Source organism: Leucoraja erinacea, unplaced genomic scaffold, assembly GCF_028641065.1.
Source record: "Leucoraja erinacea ecotype New England unplaced genomic scaffold, Leri_hhj_1 Leri_219S, whole genome shotgun sequence".
Taxonomy (NCBI): Eukaryota; Metazoa; Chordata; class Chondrichthyes; order Rajiformes; family Rajidae; genus Leucoraja; species Leucoraja erinaceus.
In genome coordinates this window covers 185001-199110 of record NW_026576120.1, presented here as the reverse complement: position 1 = coordinate 199110, position 14110 = coordinate 185001, and the positions used below count along the sequence as shown (strand labels likewise).

The 14110-nt window shown below is 58.2% G+C and overlaps 2 protein-coding genes across 2 annotated transcripts; one reads left to right on the top strand and one right to left on the bottom strand.

The window, feature by feature from the left end:
• The first annotated feature begins 425 nt into the window (after nt 1-425).
• Nucleotides 426-3709, top strand: LOC129716367 (telomerase protein component 1-like). Its single transcript, XM_055666238.1, has 3 exons — nt 426-563; nt 1806-1910; nt 3268-3709. Exons 1-3 carry the CDS (start codon nt 462-464, stop codon nt 3580-3582), a joined length of 522 nt encoding a protein of 173 aa, XP_055522213.1. The 5' UTR covers nt 426-461; the 3' UTR covers nt 3583-3709.
• A 3639-nt stretch (nt 3710-7348) lies between these two features.
• Nucleotides 7349-9186, bottom strand: LOC129716369 (octapeptide-repeat protein T2-like; the record flags this gene model as incomplete). The annotated part of the gene is made up of 3 exons (XM_055666240.1): nt 9181-9186; nt 7673-7747; nt 7349-7405 (listed from the first exon to the last, which is right to left on the bottom strand). Coding segments are annotated over exons 1-3 (138 nt in total), but the record flags the coding sequence as incomplete, so codon positions are not given.
• Nucleotides 9187-14110: the final 4924 nt, after the last annotated feature.

Genomic DNA, 14110 nt, shown 5'->3' with positions numbered 1-14110 from the left:
CCCTCACCCTCACCACCACCTCACAACCCGAACCCTCACCCCCGGTACCTGGGGGGGGTTCATCTGACCCCTCACCCCACCCTCACCCCGACCTGTCACCCCAACCCCTCACCGCCCGACCTTATCACCCAACCCCTTCACCCTCCCCGACCTTTCAACCCCAGTCCCCCTCACCCCGACCTTTAACCCTGATCTCTCAACCTCACCGGGGGCCCGACCCTGGCTTCACCTGACCCCTCACCGACCCCGACCCATCCTCTGCCTGCCCTCTCACCTGCGACACCTGACCCGGCCACATCTCCCTGACCTCTCACCCCGAAACTTCCGCTCACTGTCCCTCTTTCGCGGGGGGTTCGGTTTCACGACTGCCCCCCGACCATTTGGGCGGGTAGGTGTGGGCGTGGCGACGGGGTAGACATCAGCCCGCTGACCCTCTCTCTCTCTCCCCTGGGTAGACGGTGATGTTCTGGGACGTGAGCGATGGCGTCTCCCCCCGCGCTCGGCCCGGTCGGGGGGGTCACCGCGACTGGGTGACCGGCTGCAGCTGGGGCCCGCGGCACGCGGTGAGTCCGTCCGTGACACACGCGGGAGTCCGTGACACACGCGGTGAGTTCGTGACACACGCGGTGAGTTCGTGACACACGCGGTGAGTCCGTGACACACGCGGTGAGTCCGTGACACGCGCGGCGAGTCCGTGACACACGCGGCGAGTCCGTGACACACGCGGCGAGTCTGACATTAACTTTGCCGTTGAGGGAGCGCAGCGTAGATTCACCAGGTTAATTCCCGGGATGGCGGGACTGTCATATGCTGAGAGAATGGAGCGGCTGGGCTTGTACACTCTGGAGTTTAGAAGAATGAGAGGAGATCTCATTGAAACATATAAGATTGTTAAGGGTTTGGAAATGCTAGAGGCAGGAAACATGTTCTCGATGTTGGGGGAGTCCAGAACCAGGGGCCACACAGTTTAAGAATAAGGGGTCGGCCATTTAGAACGGAGACGAGGAAAACACTTTTTCTCACAGAGAGTTGTGAGTCTGTGGAATTCTCTGCCCCAGAGGGCGGTGGAGGCAGGTTCTCTGGATACTTTTTGTTTGTTTGTTTTTATTGTTTGTTGATGTTTTTATTTTTGTTTTTATTTGATTTTTGTTGTTGATTTTTTTGTCTTTTTTATTGTTTTTTTGTTTTTTAAATGTTGTTTTTTGTTCTCTGTCTATTGTGTGTTTGTTATGGTAAAATTTGAAAAAAAATGAAGCTGTATAATAATTGTATAGTTGTAGATGTCGAGCGATTTATCCGTGTACAATGGCTTCTAATAACAATAAATACATTTTAAAATGTTTTAAAAAAAGAGAGAGCTAGATAGGGCTCTTAACAATCAGGGGATATGGGGAGAAGGCAGGAACGGGGTACTGATTGGGGATGATCAGCCATGATCACATTGAATGGCGGTGCTGGCTCGAAAGGCCGAATGGCCTCTACTCCTGCACCTATGTGTCTATTGTCACGGTTAGTCCGTGACACGGCTGTGTCTGAGTGTGTGTGTGTGCGACTGTGTGTGTGTGTGTGTGCGAGTGTGTGTGTGTGTGCGAGTGTGTGAGTGTGTGTGTGTGTGCGAGTGTGTGTGTGTGCGCGACTGTGTGTGTGTGTGTGTGACTGTGTGTGTGAGTGTGCATGAGTGTGCGAGTGTATGTGTGTGTGTGTGTGTGGGTCGGGACATTTTGGGGAGAGCTTCACCCCGTGTTATCTGACTGTGTCCCTGTCTTTAACTAAGATGTTGTGTGTGTCTGTGTGTGTGAATACAGGCTTCCTGTTCCAACGATGGGCTGGTCCGCTTGTGGGACCCAGAATCCGTGGAGTGCCTCCGTGAAATGAAGGGCCATTCCTCTCTGACTGCCATCTGCATTGTGGTAAATAAACAGGGCAATAGGGGAGAGGGGGGGGGGTGGTCACTGAGGGAGGGGGAGGGGTTCACAGATACCCCACCTGGGGGGACGGGGGGGGAGGTGGGGGAAACACTGAGGGATGTCCAGTGCAGGTCTCCTAATCTGAGGAAAGACATTCTTGCCATAGAGGGAGTACAGAGAAGGTTCACCAGACTGACTCCTGGGATGTCAGGACTTTCATATGAAGAAAGACTGGATAGACTCGGCTTGTACTCGCTAGAATTTAGAAGATTGAGGGGGGGGATCTTATAGAAACTTACAAGATTCTTAAGGGGTTGGACAGGCTAGATGCAGGAAGATTGTTCCCGATGTTGGGGAAGTCCAGGACAAGGGGTCACAGCTTAAGGATAAGGGGCAAATCCTTTAAAACCGAGATGAGAAGAACTTTTTTCACACAGAGAGTGGTGAATCTCTGGAACTCTCTCAATCTCCTAAATTTACCAAGTCTATCCAGTCTTTCTTCATAAGACAGTCCTGACATACCAGGAATCAGTCTGGTGAACCTTCTCTGTACTCCCTCTATGGCAAGAATGTCTTTCCTCAGATAAGGAGACCAAAACTGTACGCAATACTCCAGGTGTGGTCTCACCAAGACCCTGTACAACTGCAGTAGAACCTCCCTGCTCCTATACTCAAATCCTTTTGCTATGAAAGTGCAGTCAGAGGGTCTCCAATGAGGTAGATAGTAGTTCAGGACCGCTCTCTAGTTGGTGAGAGGATGATTCAGTTGCCTGATAACAGCTGGGAAGAAACTGTCTCTGAATGTGGAGGTGTGTGTGCATTTTCACACATCTGTGCCTCTTGCCCGATGGGGAAAGGGAGAAGATGCTGGAGAAACTCAGCGGGTGCAGCAGCATCTATGGAGCGAAGGAAATAGGCGACGTTTTTCGGGCCGAAACCCTTCTTCAGACTGATGGGGGGAGGGGGGGGGGGGGCAGGGAGAAGAAAGGAAAAAGGAAGAGGGGGCTGAGGGAGAGCTGAGAAGGGGAGGAGACAGCAAGGGTTACCTGATATTGGAGAATTCAATGTTCGTGCCACTAGGGTGCAGACTGCCCAAGCGGAATATCAGGTGCTGCTCCTCCAATTGCTCACTCTGGCCATGGAGGAGGCTCAGGACAGAGAGGTCGGATTGGGAATGGGAGGGGGAGTTGAAGTGCTGAGCCACCGGGAGGTCAGGTTGGTTAATGCGGACCGAGCGGAGGTTCTGGGCAAAACGATCTAGCGCAGTCTGCAGATTCCTCCCCGCAGTGAGCCCTGACTTTCTCCCGCTCTCTCTCTCCCCCCCCCCCCCCCCCTCTCTCTCTCTCTCTCGCGCACACAGGGCGAGTTCGTCGTGTCCACGACCGGATCGGGGGTCCTCCACGTGTGGGCAGATTCGGGAGCATCCGTGACCAACATCCCAGCACACGCGTGTGCCATCAACTACTTGGTGGCCTGTCGGGGAAAGAGGGAACGGGCGGCAGGAGAGGAAGATGGTGAGATCACGGAACACGTGTCAATAGACAACAGGTGCAGGAGGAGGCCATTCGGCCCCTTCGAGCCAGCACCGCCATTTATTGTGATCATGGCTGATCATCCCCTATCAATAACCCGTGCCTGCCTTCTCCCCATATCCCTTGACTCCACTAGCCCCTAGAGCTCTATCTAACTCTCTCTTAAATCCATCCAGTGACTTGGCCTCCACTGCCCTCTGTGGCAGGGAATTCCACAAACTCACAACTCTCTGCGTGAAAAAGTTTTTTCTCACCTCAGTCTTAAATGACCTCCCCTTTATTCTAAGACTGTGTGTGGCCCCTGGTTATGGACTCGCCCAACATTGGGAAACATTTTTCCTGCATCTAGCTTGTCCAGTCCCTTTCATAAATTAATAAGTTTCTATAAGATTTCCCCCTCATTCCTAAACTCCAGTGAATACAAGCCTAGTCTTTTTCAATTTTTCCTCGTTTGGTATGGCTAGCCTTTATAAAATCAGAGTCATTGAGGGAGAAGCTGGGATGTAATGTTTAAAATTGTACAGGCATTGGTGAGACCAAATCTGATACCCAGTGGGTGTACAATTTTTGTCGCCCAATTATAGGAAGACTGTCAACAAAATAGAGAGAGTACAGAGGAGATTTACTAGAATGTTGCCTGGGTTTCAACAACTACAAACTATCTGATGAAAGGTTCCCCCCCCAGTTGTCTTTATTCTCTGGATCGGCAGAAAGAAGAGGGGGGACTTGATAGAGGTCTTTAAAAATGATGAGAGGATATCTGACAGAGTTGATGTGGCCAAGCTTGTTCACTTTGAGAGTAGGGAGGATTTCAAACAAGAGGACATGACTTCAGAATTTAAGGGACAGAAGTTTAGGGGTAACATGAGGGGGGACTTCTTTACTCAGAGAGTGGTAGCGGTGTGGAATGAGCTTCCAGTGGAAGTGGTGGAGGCAGGTTCATTGGTATCATTTAAAAATAAATTGGATAGGCATATGGATGAGAAGGGAACGGAGGGTTATGGTATGAGTGCAGGCAGGTGGGTCTAAGGGAAAAAAGTTGTGTCGGCACGGACTTGTAGGGTCGAGATGGCCTGTTTCCGTGCTGTATTGTTATATGGTTATATGTTATGACAGTCCCCACCATGTGCCATCCCAGGGGATCAATATCGTGAACCTAAGTCCCGCACGCCTGCCTTCCACAAGGATGTCCTATCTCCTCAAATTAGGAGAGTGGATGGGTGGGGGTCTTGGGGGGGGGGGTGACTGTGGGGGGGGGTAGGGGTGGGGGGCTGGAGTGGATGTTGGGGGGAATCACAACTGTGTGGTGGTGAAGCCGCAATGACTTAACTCTAACCCCCAAAGTCTTTTTTCATTGGGAGGTGTCGGGAGGAGATCATGGGGGGAGTACGGGAGAACATGTGAACCGTCCCCGAGGATCCCACCCCGACCCGTGGGCCTTTGATTGGGGGTGGGTTCTCCCCAGTCCCCCCCGAGCTATTTCGTGGGGAAGAGGGCACATGATACTGATGCCCCCCCCCCAGACCCCCACCTTGCCTCTCTCACCCTGTTCCTCCATATCCGCCCCCCCCCCCCCCCCTCCCCCCCCCCCCCCCCCCCCCCCCCCCCCCCCCCCCCCCCCCCCCAACTGGAGTTTTATCGGAAGACCCGATCCCGCCCCCCCCCCCCCCCCCCCCCCCCCCCCCCCCCCCCCCCCCCCTCCCGGCCCCCTTCCTATCCTCCCCTTGAGACCGTGTGCCCCCTACATAACCCCCCCCCGCCAGTGAATACTCCCCCCCCCCCCCCCCCCTTTGCCCCCCCCCCCCGCCCCCCACCCCCCCCCTAACCCCCCCCCACCCCCCCCCTCCCCCCGCCTAAGACTCCCCCCCCCCCACCGTCCCCGCCTTTCGCCCATATCCAAGTCCCCCCCATCCCCCTCGTGAACCCGCTGCACCCCCGCCCCCCAGTCACTGCCCCCCCGTCCTTCCTCAATTCCCAGTGACTCCCCCCCCCAGGAGGGGGGGTACGGACAGTGGACTCCCCCCGGGGAAGGGGTTTGTTTCAGGGGAGGTGTCACCCAAATAAGGGGAGGGGGGGTTTTACTGTTGAAATTGGATTCATGGTTTCTAAGTTGGGAGAAAGTTCGTGGGGGGGAGGGCTCGATGATACTCTGCCCCCTCCCCCCCCCACCGTTGCCTCTCCCCCCCCCAGTCCCCCGATGGATTACCGCCCTCCCCCCGGACCTAGCCCCCTCTGACCCCGAGTCTCTGGCCACGGTTCCCTCCGTATCCTCATTGCACCCCGCCCTTCCCTCTCTACCCCCCCCCCTGACCCCTCCCCCTCCCTCCCCCCCGCCCCCCCCCCCCCCTCCCCCCCCCCCCCCTCCCCCCCCCCCCCCCCTCCCACCCTCCCCCCCCCCCCCCCCCCCCCCCCCCTCCCCCCCCCCCCCCCCCCCCCCCCCCCCCCCCCCCCCTCCCTCCCCCCCTCCCCCCCTCCCCCCTTCCCACTCTCCCCCCCCCCCTCTCTCCCTTCACCTCCCCCCCTCCCCCCCCTCCCCCCCCCCCCCCCACCCCCCCCCCCATGACTCCCAACTCTTCCCACTCCCAGAACACCATAGGAAATAGAAAAAACCCTAAACCTCCCTCTCCCCCGTGTCCCGCCCCCAGATAGGAGGCCTCCCCCCCCGTTCCTGCCAGCACCGCCCCCCAACCCTCTGACCTCTTCATATGGTCTTATACCTATCTCTCCTCCTCCGTTCGAGCCCCTCCCTCCCTCCCTCTCTCTCTCCACCTGTCTCCTTCTCCCTCCCCCTCCTCCTCCCTCCTCCCCACTCCCCCTCCCTCCCCCCCTCTCTCTCTCCTCTCCCTCTGTCCCTCCCTCTCTCTCCCCCCCCCCCCTCTGTCTCTCTCTCCTCCCCCTGGTGGGACTTGGGGCCCCCTCTTTGGTCTTCCCGCTCTCGTCTCTCCTCTCCTCCCCCCCCCCCCCCCTCCGAGGAGGTGGCGACGTTTGGCCGGAGGCGTGGGTCCAAGGAGTGGCGGCCGTGAACGGCCTGGGGACCTTCCTCACCGTGTCCTCTCGCACCCTCCTCTGTCTGACGTCCCCGAGCTGCTCCTCCCTCTGCGTCTCTGGCCTCTCTCTTCCTGTCCGAGAGGTCTCCGGGGGCAACTCTTTTCCTTCCCTCTCAGAGAGGGTCCTACCTCCTCAACTCTCTCCCCTCCTGGTCCCTCTCTCACCCCCTCTCGCTGTACTCTCTCGCCCCCTCTTCCTTCCCCCTCCCACTCTCTGGCTGAGACCCCTCCTCTCATCACTCCTCCCCCCCTCGCTCCTCTAGCCCCGGATCAAGCCTGGGGCACCAGGTCCGTCCCTCTCCCCTCTCCGGCCACAGTGGCAGAGTGGCCTCCTCCCCCTCTCTCTCCCTCTCTCTCCATCTTCCCCTCCCTCTCCCTCTCCCTCCCTCCCCCCTCTCCTCCCTCTCTCTCCCCCCTCTCTCTCTCCCTCCCTCTCCCTCTCCCTCCCCCTCTCTCCCTCTCTCTCCCTCTCTTCTCTCTCTCTCTCTCCCTCTCTCTCTCTCACTCCATCTCTCTCTCTCTCTCTTTCTCTCTTATTCTCTCTCTCTCCCTCTCTCCCTCTCTCCCTCTCCTCCCTCTCTCTCTCTCCCTCTCTTCCCCTCCCTCTCTCTCTCGCTCCTCTTTCTTCTTTCTCTCCTCCCTCCCTCCTCTCTCTCTCCCCTCTCCCCCCCTCTCTCTCTCCTCTCTCTCCCTCTCTCACTCTCTCCCTCCCTCTCTCTCTCTCTCTCTCTCTCTCCCCTCTCTCTGTCTCTCTCCCCTCGCTCTGTCTCTCCCTCTCCCCCTTCTCCCAGTCTTTCTCCTTCTTTAACTCTCTCTCTCCTCTCTCTCTTTTCTCCTCTATCCCCTCTCCTCTCTCCCTCTCTTTCCTCTCTCTCCCTCTCTCCTCTCTCCTCTCCTTCCTCTCTCTCTCTCTCCTCCCCCTCTCTCTTCTTCCCTCTCTCTCCCTCTCTCCCCTTCCCTCATCTCTCTCCCTCCCTCTCTTTCTTTCTCTCTCCCTGCATCTCTCCCACTCTCTCTCCCTCCCTCTCTCTTCTTCTCTCTCTCTCTCTCTCTCCCTCCCCCTCTCCTCCCTCTCGCTTGTCCTTCCCCCTCCTCCATCTCTCCGCTCTGCCCTCTCTCTGAGCCCCCTCCTCTCCTCTCCCCTTCTCTCTTCCCTCTCCCCCTCTCCTCGATCTTTCTCTTCCTCTCTCTTTTCCCTTTCCTCCTCCTCCTCTGCCTCTCTCCTCCCTCTTTCCTTCCTGGCTCTCCTCTCCCTTTCCCTCTAGGTCCTCTTTTCCTTCCTCCCATTCCTCCCTTCATCCCTGTCCTCCTCCCCCCCCTTCTTTTCTCATCCCCTCCCTCCTCCCCCCTCAAATCTCTGCCCTCTCCTCCTTCTCCCTTCTATCCCCCTCCACCCCCCTCTTCTCTATCTCCTCTCTCTTCCTCCCTCCCTCTCTCTCCCTCCTCTCTCCACCCTCCTCGCCTCTCCTCCCCTTCCCAACTCCCTCTTCCCTCTTTTTTTTCTCCTCTCTCTCCTTCCCTCTCCCCTCCCCAGTCAGTTGGGTTTTTCCCTCTCTCCTCCCTCCTCCCCCCTCCCTTTTCTCCCCTTCCTCCTTTTTTGAAGACTCTCCCACTCTTTCGATCCTCCTTTCCCTGTAGATCTCCTACCTCGATTTCAGTCGGGAGTTGGACAAGGTCTTCCGCCTGGTCTCTTCCCCCTCCCCCCTCCTCGCTTTTCTCCCCCTCTCCTCGCTTCCTCCCTCGTTTCCTCCTTTGGCCCCATCCTCCTCTCTCTCTCTCCAGAGTGGTGAAAACGGGAACGCCCCTTTTCTCTCTTCCCCTCCCCCCCCCCCTGGGAAAGGTCTCCCCCTGCAGCTCTTCCTCCTGTCATGGTTCCACCCCCTCATTGAACTCTCCCATGCCTTCTCCTTCCCCTCCAGTAAAGAAAGCTTTTCCCCTTCCCTCCCTCCTTTCTCTAGCTCCCCCCTTCCTCTAGGAGCAGGGAGTTTCTACTGCAGTTGTACAGGGTCTTGGTGAGACCACACCTGGAGTATTGCGTACAGTTTTGGTCTCCAAATCTGAGGAAGGACATTATTGCCATAGAGGGAGTGCAGAGACGGTTCACCAGACTGATTCCTGGGATGTCAGGACTGTCTTATGAAGAAAGACTGGATCGACTTGGTTTATACTCTCTAGAATTTAGGAGATTCCTCTCTCCTCTTATAGAAACTTACAAAATTCTTAAGGGGTTGGACAGGCTAGATGCAGGAAGATCCCTCCCTTTGTTGGGAAGTCAGGACAAGGGGTCCTTCCAGCTTAAGGACCTCTCTCCTCTCCTTCTCTCCCCTCCCTGAGAAGAACTTTTTCACACAGAGAGTGGTGAATCTCTGGAACTCCCCTCTGCCACAGAGGGTAGTTGAGGCCAGTTCATTGGCTATATTTAAGAGGGAGTTAGATGTGGCCCTTGTGGCTAAGGGGATCAGGGGGTACGGAGAGAAGGCAGGTACGGGATGCTGAATTGGATGATCAGCCATGATCATATTGAATGGCGGTGCAGGCTCGAAGGGCCGAATTGGCCTCTACTCCTGCACCTAATTTCTATGTTTCTAATGTCTATGTTTCTATGTGAAGGTGGAACGTTGCTTCTCAGACTGGAGGCCTGTGACTAGTGGTGGGCCTCAGGGTTGGGTGCTGGGCCCCGTTACTGTTTGTCACCTCCATCAATGATTGGGATGAGAACATACAGGGCAAGATGAGCAAGTTTGCTGATGATACAAACATGGGTGGGTTTTTGCAGATGGTGAAGATGGTTGTGAATGGATTGCAGCAGGATCTGGATCGATTGGCCGGGTGGGCAGAGGAATGGCTGATGGAGTTTAATACAGAGAGGTGTGAGGTGTTGTGTTGTGGGACGTCGAACAAGGGCAGGACCTACACAGTGAATGGTCGGCCTCTGGGTAGCGTTGTCGAGCAGAGGGATCTAGGAGTACAGGTGCATGGTTCCTTGAAGGTCCAGTCACAGGGAGATGAGGTGGTCAACAAGGCTTTTGGTCCTTTGGCCTTCATCAGTCAGAGTATTGAGTATAGACGTTGGGAGGTCATGTTGCAGTTGTATATGACGTTGGTGAGACCGCATCTAGAATATTGTGTTCAGTTCTGGGCACCGTGTTATAGGAAATATGTTGTCGAGCTTGAAATGGTTCAGAGGAGATTTACGAGGATGTTGCCTGGACTAGAGGGTGTGAGCTACAGGGAGAGGTTGAGCAGGGCTGGGTCTCTATTCCATGGAGCGCAGGAGGATGAGGGGAGATCTTATAGAGGTCCCAAAATCCTGAGCCTCTAGATCCTCCCCTCCCAGACTTCACAGAGTCTCTTGCCCAGGCTAGGGGAATCGAGGACTGGAGGACCTCTCTCAAGGTGAAGGGGGCCCCTTTAATCCCCCATCCCCCCCTCCTTTTCCACACTTTTCGAGGGTGGTGGGTGTATGGAACGAGCTGCCGGAGGCGGTAGTTGAGGCTCTCTCCCCCTCCTTTAAGAAACAGTTCCCCTGTCCTCCCTTTGGATTCCCCCCTTCTCTTCTCTCCTCCCCTCCTCTCAGTCCCCTCTCCTCCCCCCCCTCCTCCCCCTTCTCCATTCCTTGGCTTCCTCTCCCCTCCTCTCTGGGCCCTCTCCTCCTCCTTTCCACCCTTTATCACTCCCTCTCTCTCCCAGGTTTCTCAAGGGAAGATTCCATCTCCCTCCCTATAGTTCTCCTCTTTCCTCTCTCACTTTCCCCTCCTGGGCCGAAGGGCCTTTCCTCCTCCTTTTCCTTCCCCGATTGTTCTCCTTCTGGTTCCTCTTCTTTCCTCCTTTCCCTCCTCTCCTCCCCCCTTCCCCCTCTCCCCCTCTCTCTCTCTCCGCCTCCATCCCTCCCTCTCTCACTCTCCCCCCCCCCTCTCCCTCTCGCCGTCTCTCCTCTCTCTCCCCCTCTCCCTCTCCCTCTCTCTCTCCCTCTCTCTCTCTCTCTCTCCCTCTCTCTCTCTCCCTCAGGGAGGGAGAGAGAGGGGAGTAGAGGAAATGAGGGTAATCTCTCCTTCTCCCCCTCTCCTCTCCTCTCCCTCGGCCCTCTTCCCCGCACCCTCCCCCGCTGCCCCACCCCCTCCCTCCGCCACCCTCCCCCCAACTCCCCCCCCCACTCCCCTCCCTCCTCCCCCTCTCCCTCTCCCCCCTCTCCTCTCCCCCCCTCCGTCTCCTCTCTCTCTCCCCCCTCTGATTTCTCTCTCCCCCCTCTCCCCTCTCTCCTCTCTCCCCCCCCTCTCTCCCCCCCCCTCCCCCCCTCCCTCTCCCCCTCTCCCTCTCTCCCTTCCTCCCCCCCCCATCCCCATCTCCCCCTTCCCTCCTCTCTCCCCTCTCCTCTCCCCTTGAGTTTGTGTCGACCTCCTTCCTCCTCTCTGGTCTCCTGGTCCCCTCTGCCCTCGGACTCCCCAGACGTCTACTCTCTCCCCCCCTCTTCCTTCTCCTCCCCCACCCCGTCTCCCTCTGCCCCTCTCCCCCTTTCCCTCCCCCTTCTCTCTCTCTTCTCTCCTCTGCCTCCCTCCCTCTCTTTCCCCCTTCCCTCTCCTCTACTCCCCTCCCTCTCCCCCTCTACTTTCCCCCCCCCCTCTCCTCTGTACCCCCTCCCTATCTCTCTCTCCCCCTCTCTCTCTCACTCTCTATACGTATATATACATATATATGTCTTCTCTCTCTCTCCTCTCTCCTCCTCTCTCTCCTCTCTCTCTCTTTCTCCTCTCTCCTCTCTCTCTCTTGCCTCTCTCTCCTCTCTCTTCTCTCTCTCCTCTCTCCCTCTCCTCTTCTCTCCTCTCCTCTCTCCTCCTCTCCCTCTCTCTCTCTCTCCTCCTCTCTCTTCCTCTTCTCTCTCTCTCCATCTCTTTCCTCCTCCATCCCTCTTTCCCTCCTCCACCTTTCCCCCCTCTTTCTGTCTATCCTTCACCTTTCTCTGCATTCCTCCTCCCTCCCTCCCTTCCTCCCTCCCCCCTTCCCTCCCTTCCTCCCTCCCTCCCCCCGCCCCCATCCCTCCATCTCTCTCTCTCCCTCTCTCTCTCTCTCCTCTCTCTCCTCCCCTCTCCCCCCTCTCTCCTCCCCCCCTTCTCCTCCCTCCCCCCGCCCTCTCTCCTACTCCCCCCTCCCTCCCCCCTTTCCCTCTCTCTCCCCCCCCCCCTCTCCACACTATCCCCCTCTCTCTCCCCCCCAGGACGAGCCTCCTCCACTCCCTCCACCTCGACTCCCCCCGTCTCCTCCCCTTTTTCGTCTGTTTGACCGGCGCCTCCTGGTGGCCGGGGTCAGCAGCAGCCTCCCCCCCTTTCTCAGTGCGGGGGAGGGGAGGGGGAGGGGGGGGGGGCTTGTTAACCTGTAATCCCCACTCCCCCCCTGAAACCCCCTCCCCCCCCTCCCTCCACCCTCCCTCCCTCTCATCCCCTCTCCTCTCTCCCCCCCTCTACCCTCTCCTTTATTCCTCCCCTCCCATCCCATTCCCTTCACTCACTCCCCCCTTCTCCTCTCCCCCCCCTCCCCCTTCTCCTTGCTCTCAATAGACAATATGTGCAGGGGAGGCCATTCGGCCCTTCGAGCCTCAGCCCCGCCATTCAGTGTGATCCTGGCTGATCGTCCCCTATCAATAACCCTCCCCGTTCCTGCCCTTCTCCCCTATCCCTTCCTCCACCTCCCCTAGAGATCGATCTAACTCTCTCTTAAATCCCTCCAGTGACTGGCCCTCCACTGCCCTCTGTGGCAGGGAATCCCATAATTTCACAACTCTTGGGGTAAAAAAGTTTTTTCTCCCCTCATTCTTAAATGCCCTCCCCTTTATTTCTAAGTTTCCTTTGAACTTCCCCCCCTGACTGGGTCTGATTTCCTCCCCCTCACCCCCTGAATGGCGGTTTCTGGCTCGAACTCCCCCGAATTTCCCTCCTGCCCCCTATTTCCCCTACTTTTTTTCCCTCTCCCCGCTCTCTCCCCCTCTCCCCCCGTCCTCCTCCTCTCTCCTCCCTCCCTTCTCCCCTCTCCCCCCTCTCCCCCCTCTCCCTCTCCCCCCCACCCCTCCCCTCTCCCCTCTCTCCCCCTCCTTTCTTCCCTCTCCCCTTCCCTCCCCTCTCCCCCCTCTCCCCTCTCCCCTCTCCCCTCCTCTCCCCTCTCCTCTCCTTTCTCCTCTCCTCTCCTTTCTCCTCCCCTCTCTCTCCCCTCTCTTTCCCTCTTCTCTCCCCCCCTTGGTCCTTCCCTCTCTCCCCTCTCTTCCCCTCTCTCCCCCCTCCCCCCTCTCCCCCCCCTTCCCCCCTCTCTCCCCTCATTCTCCCCTCTCTCTCCCCTCCTCCCCTTTCTCCCTCTTTCTCTCCCCCTCTCCCTCTCCTCCCTCTGTGCCTCTCCCCCCTCTCTCCCCTCTCTTCTGTTCTCTCTCCCTCCCCTCTCTCTCCCCTCTCTCTTTTCTCTCTCTCCCTCTCTCCTCCCCCTATCTCCCTCTCCCCTCTCTTCCCTCTCTTTCCTCTTCTCCTCCTCTCCCTTCTCTCCCTCTCTCCCCTCCCTCTCCCTCTTCCTCCCCTCTCCCCCCTCCCCCCTCCTTTCCCCTCTTCCCCCTCCCTTTCCTCTCCCTCTCTCCCCCCCTCTTCCCCCCTCTCCCCCCCTCTCTCCCCTCTCTCCCCCCCCTCCTCCCCCTCTCCCCCCTCCTCTCCCCCTCCTCCCCCCTTCCTCTCCCCTCCCTCCTCCCTCTCCTCTCTCTTCCTCCCCCTCCTCCCCTCTTCCCTCTCTCTCCCCTCTCTCCCCTCTCTCCCCCCTCTCTTCCCTCTCTCTCTCCCCTCTCTCTCCCCTTTTTCTCCCCTCTTCCCCCCCCTCTCTCCCCTCTCTCTCCCCCCCCCTCTCCCCCCTCTCCCCCCTCTCCCCTCTCCCCCCCTTCCCCCCTCTTTCTCTCCTCCTCTCTCCCCTCTCTCTCTCTTCCTCCTCTCCTCCTCTCTTCTCTCTCTCTCCTCTCCTCTCCTCTCCCTCTCTCTCCCCCTCTCCCTCTCTCCCCTCTCTTCCCCTCTCTCCTTTTCTCCCCTCTCCCTCTTCTCCTTTCCCCCTCCTATCTTTCCCCTCTCTCCTCCCCCTCCCCCCTCTCCTCCCCTTTCTCCTCCCCCTCTCCCCATCCTCTCCTCCCCTCCCTCCTCTCCTCCTCTTTCCCCCCCTCTCCTCCCCTCTCCTCTTCTCCTTCCCCTCTCTCCCCCATGTTCCCTCCTCTCTCCCCTCTTCTTTCCCCTCCCCTCTTCCCCTCCCCCCCCCTCTCCCCATCTCCCCTCCCCTCTCTCCCGCTCTCGCCCTCTCCCCTCTCCTCTCTCACTGCCATTGTCTCCGCAGCTCGGTGAAGTTTGGTTTTGTGCGGTTTCTGGGCCGTGTGTCGGGCCGGACGCTTGGAGTGGATCAGGTGATCCACCCGCAACTGTTCACGCTGGGCGAGTTGCCGCCGCCGGAGCCGGGAGTCGAGGAGCCGGAGCCGGATTCTGAGCCGGCGTCTGAGCCGGAGCAAGAGGACGAGAAGCTGGAGCGGGATTCCGAGCGGGATTCGGAGCGAGATTCGGAGCAAGATTCGGAGCGGCATTCCGAGCCAAATTCCAAACGGGATTCTGATCCGGATTCCGAG

What these genes read in the sequence shown, in the direction of transcription:
- LOC129716367 (XM_055666238.1), top strand. Translation starts at nt 462, where the DNA reads ATGTTCTGGGACGTGAGCGATGGCGTCTCCCCCCGCGCTCGGCCCGGT. An exon ending in GCTGGGGCCCGCGGCACGCG is followed by an intron (nt 564 to 1,805) that starts GTGAGTCCGTCC and finishes GTGTGAATACAG; the next exon opens with GCTTCCTGTTCCAACGATGG. An exon ending in TGACTGCCATCTGCATTGTG is followed by an intron (nt 1,911 to 3,267) that starts GTAAATAAACAG and finishes TCGCGCACACAG; the next exon opens with GGCGAGTTCGTCGTGTCCAC.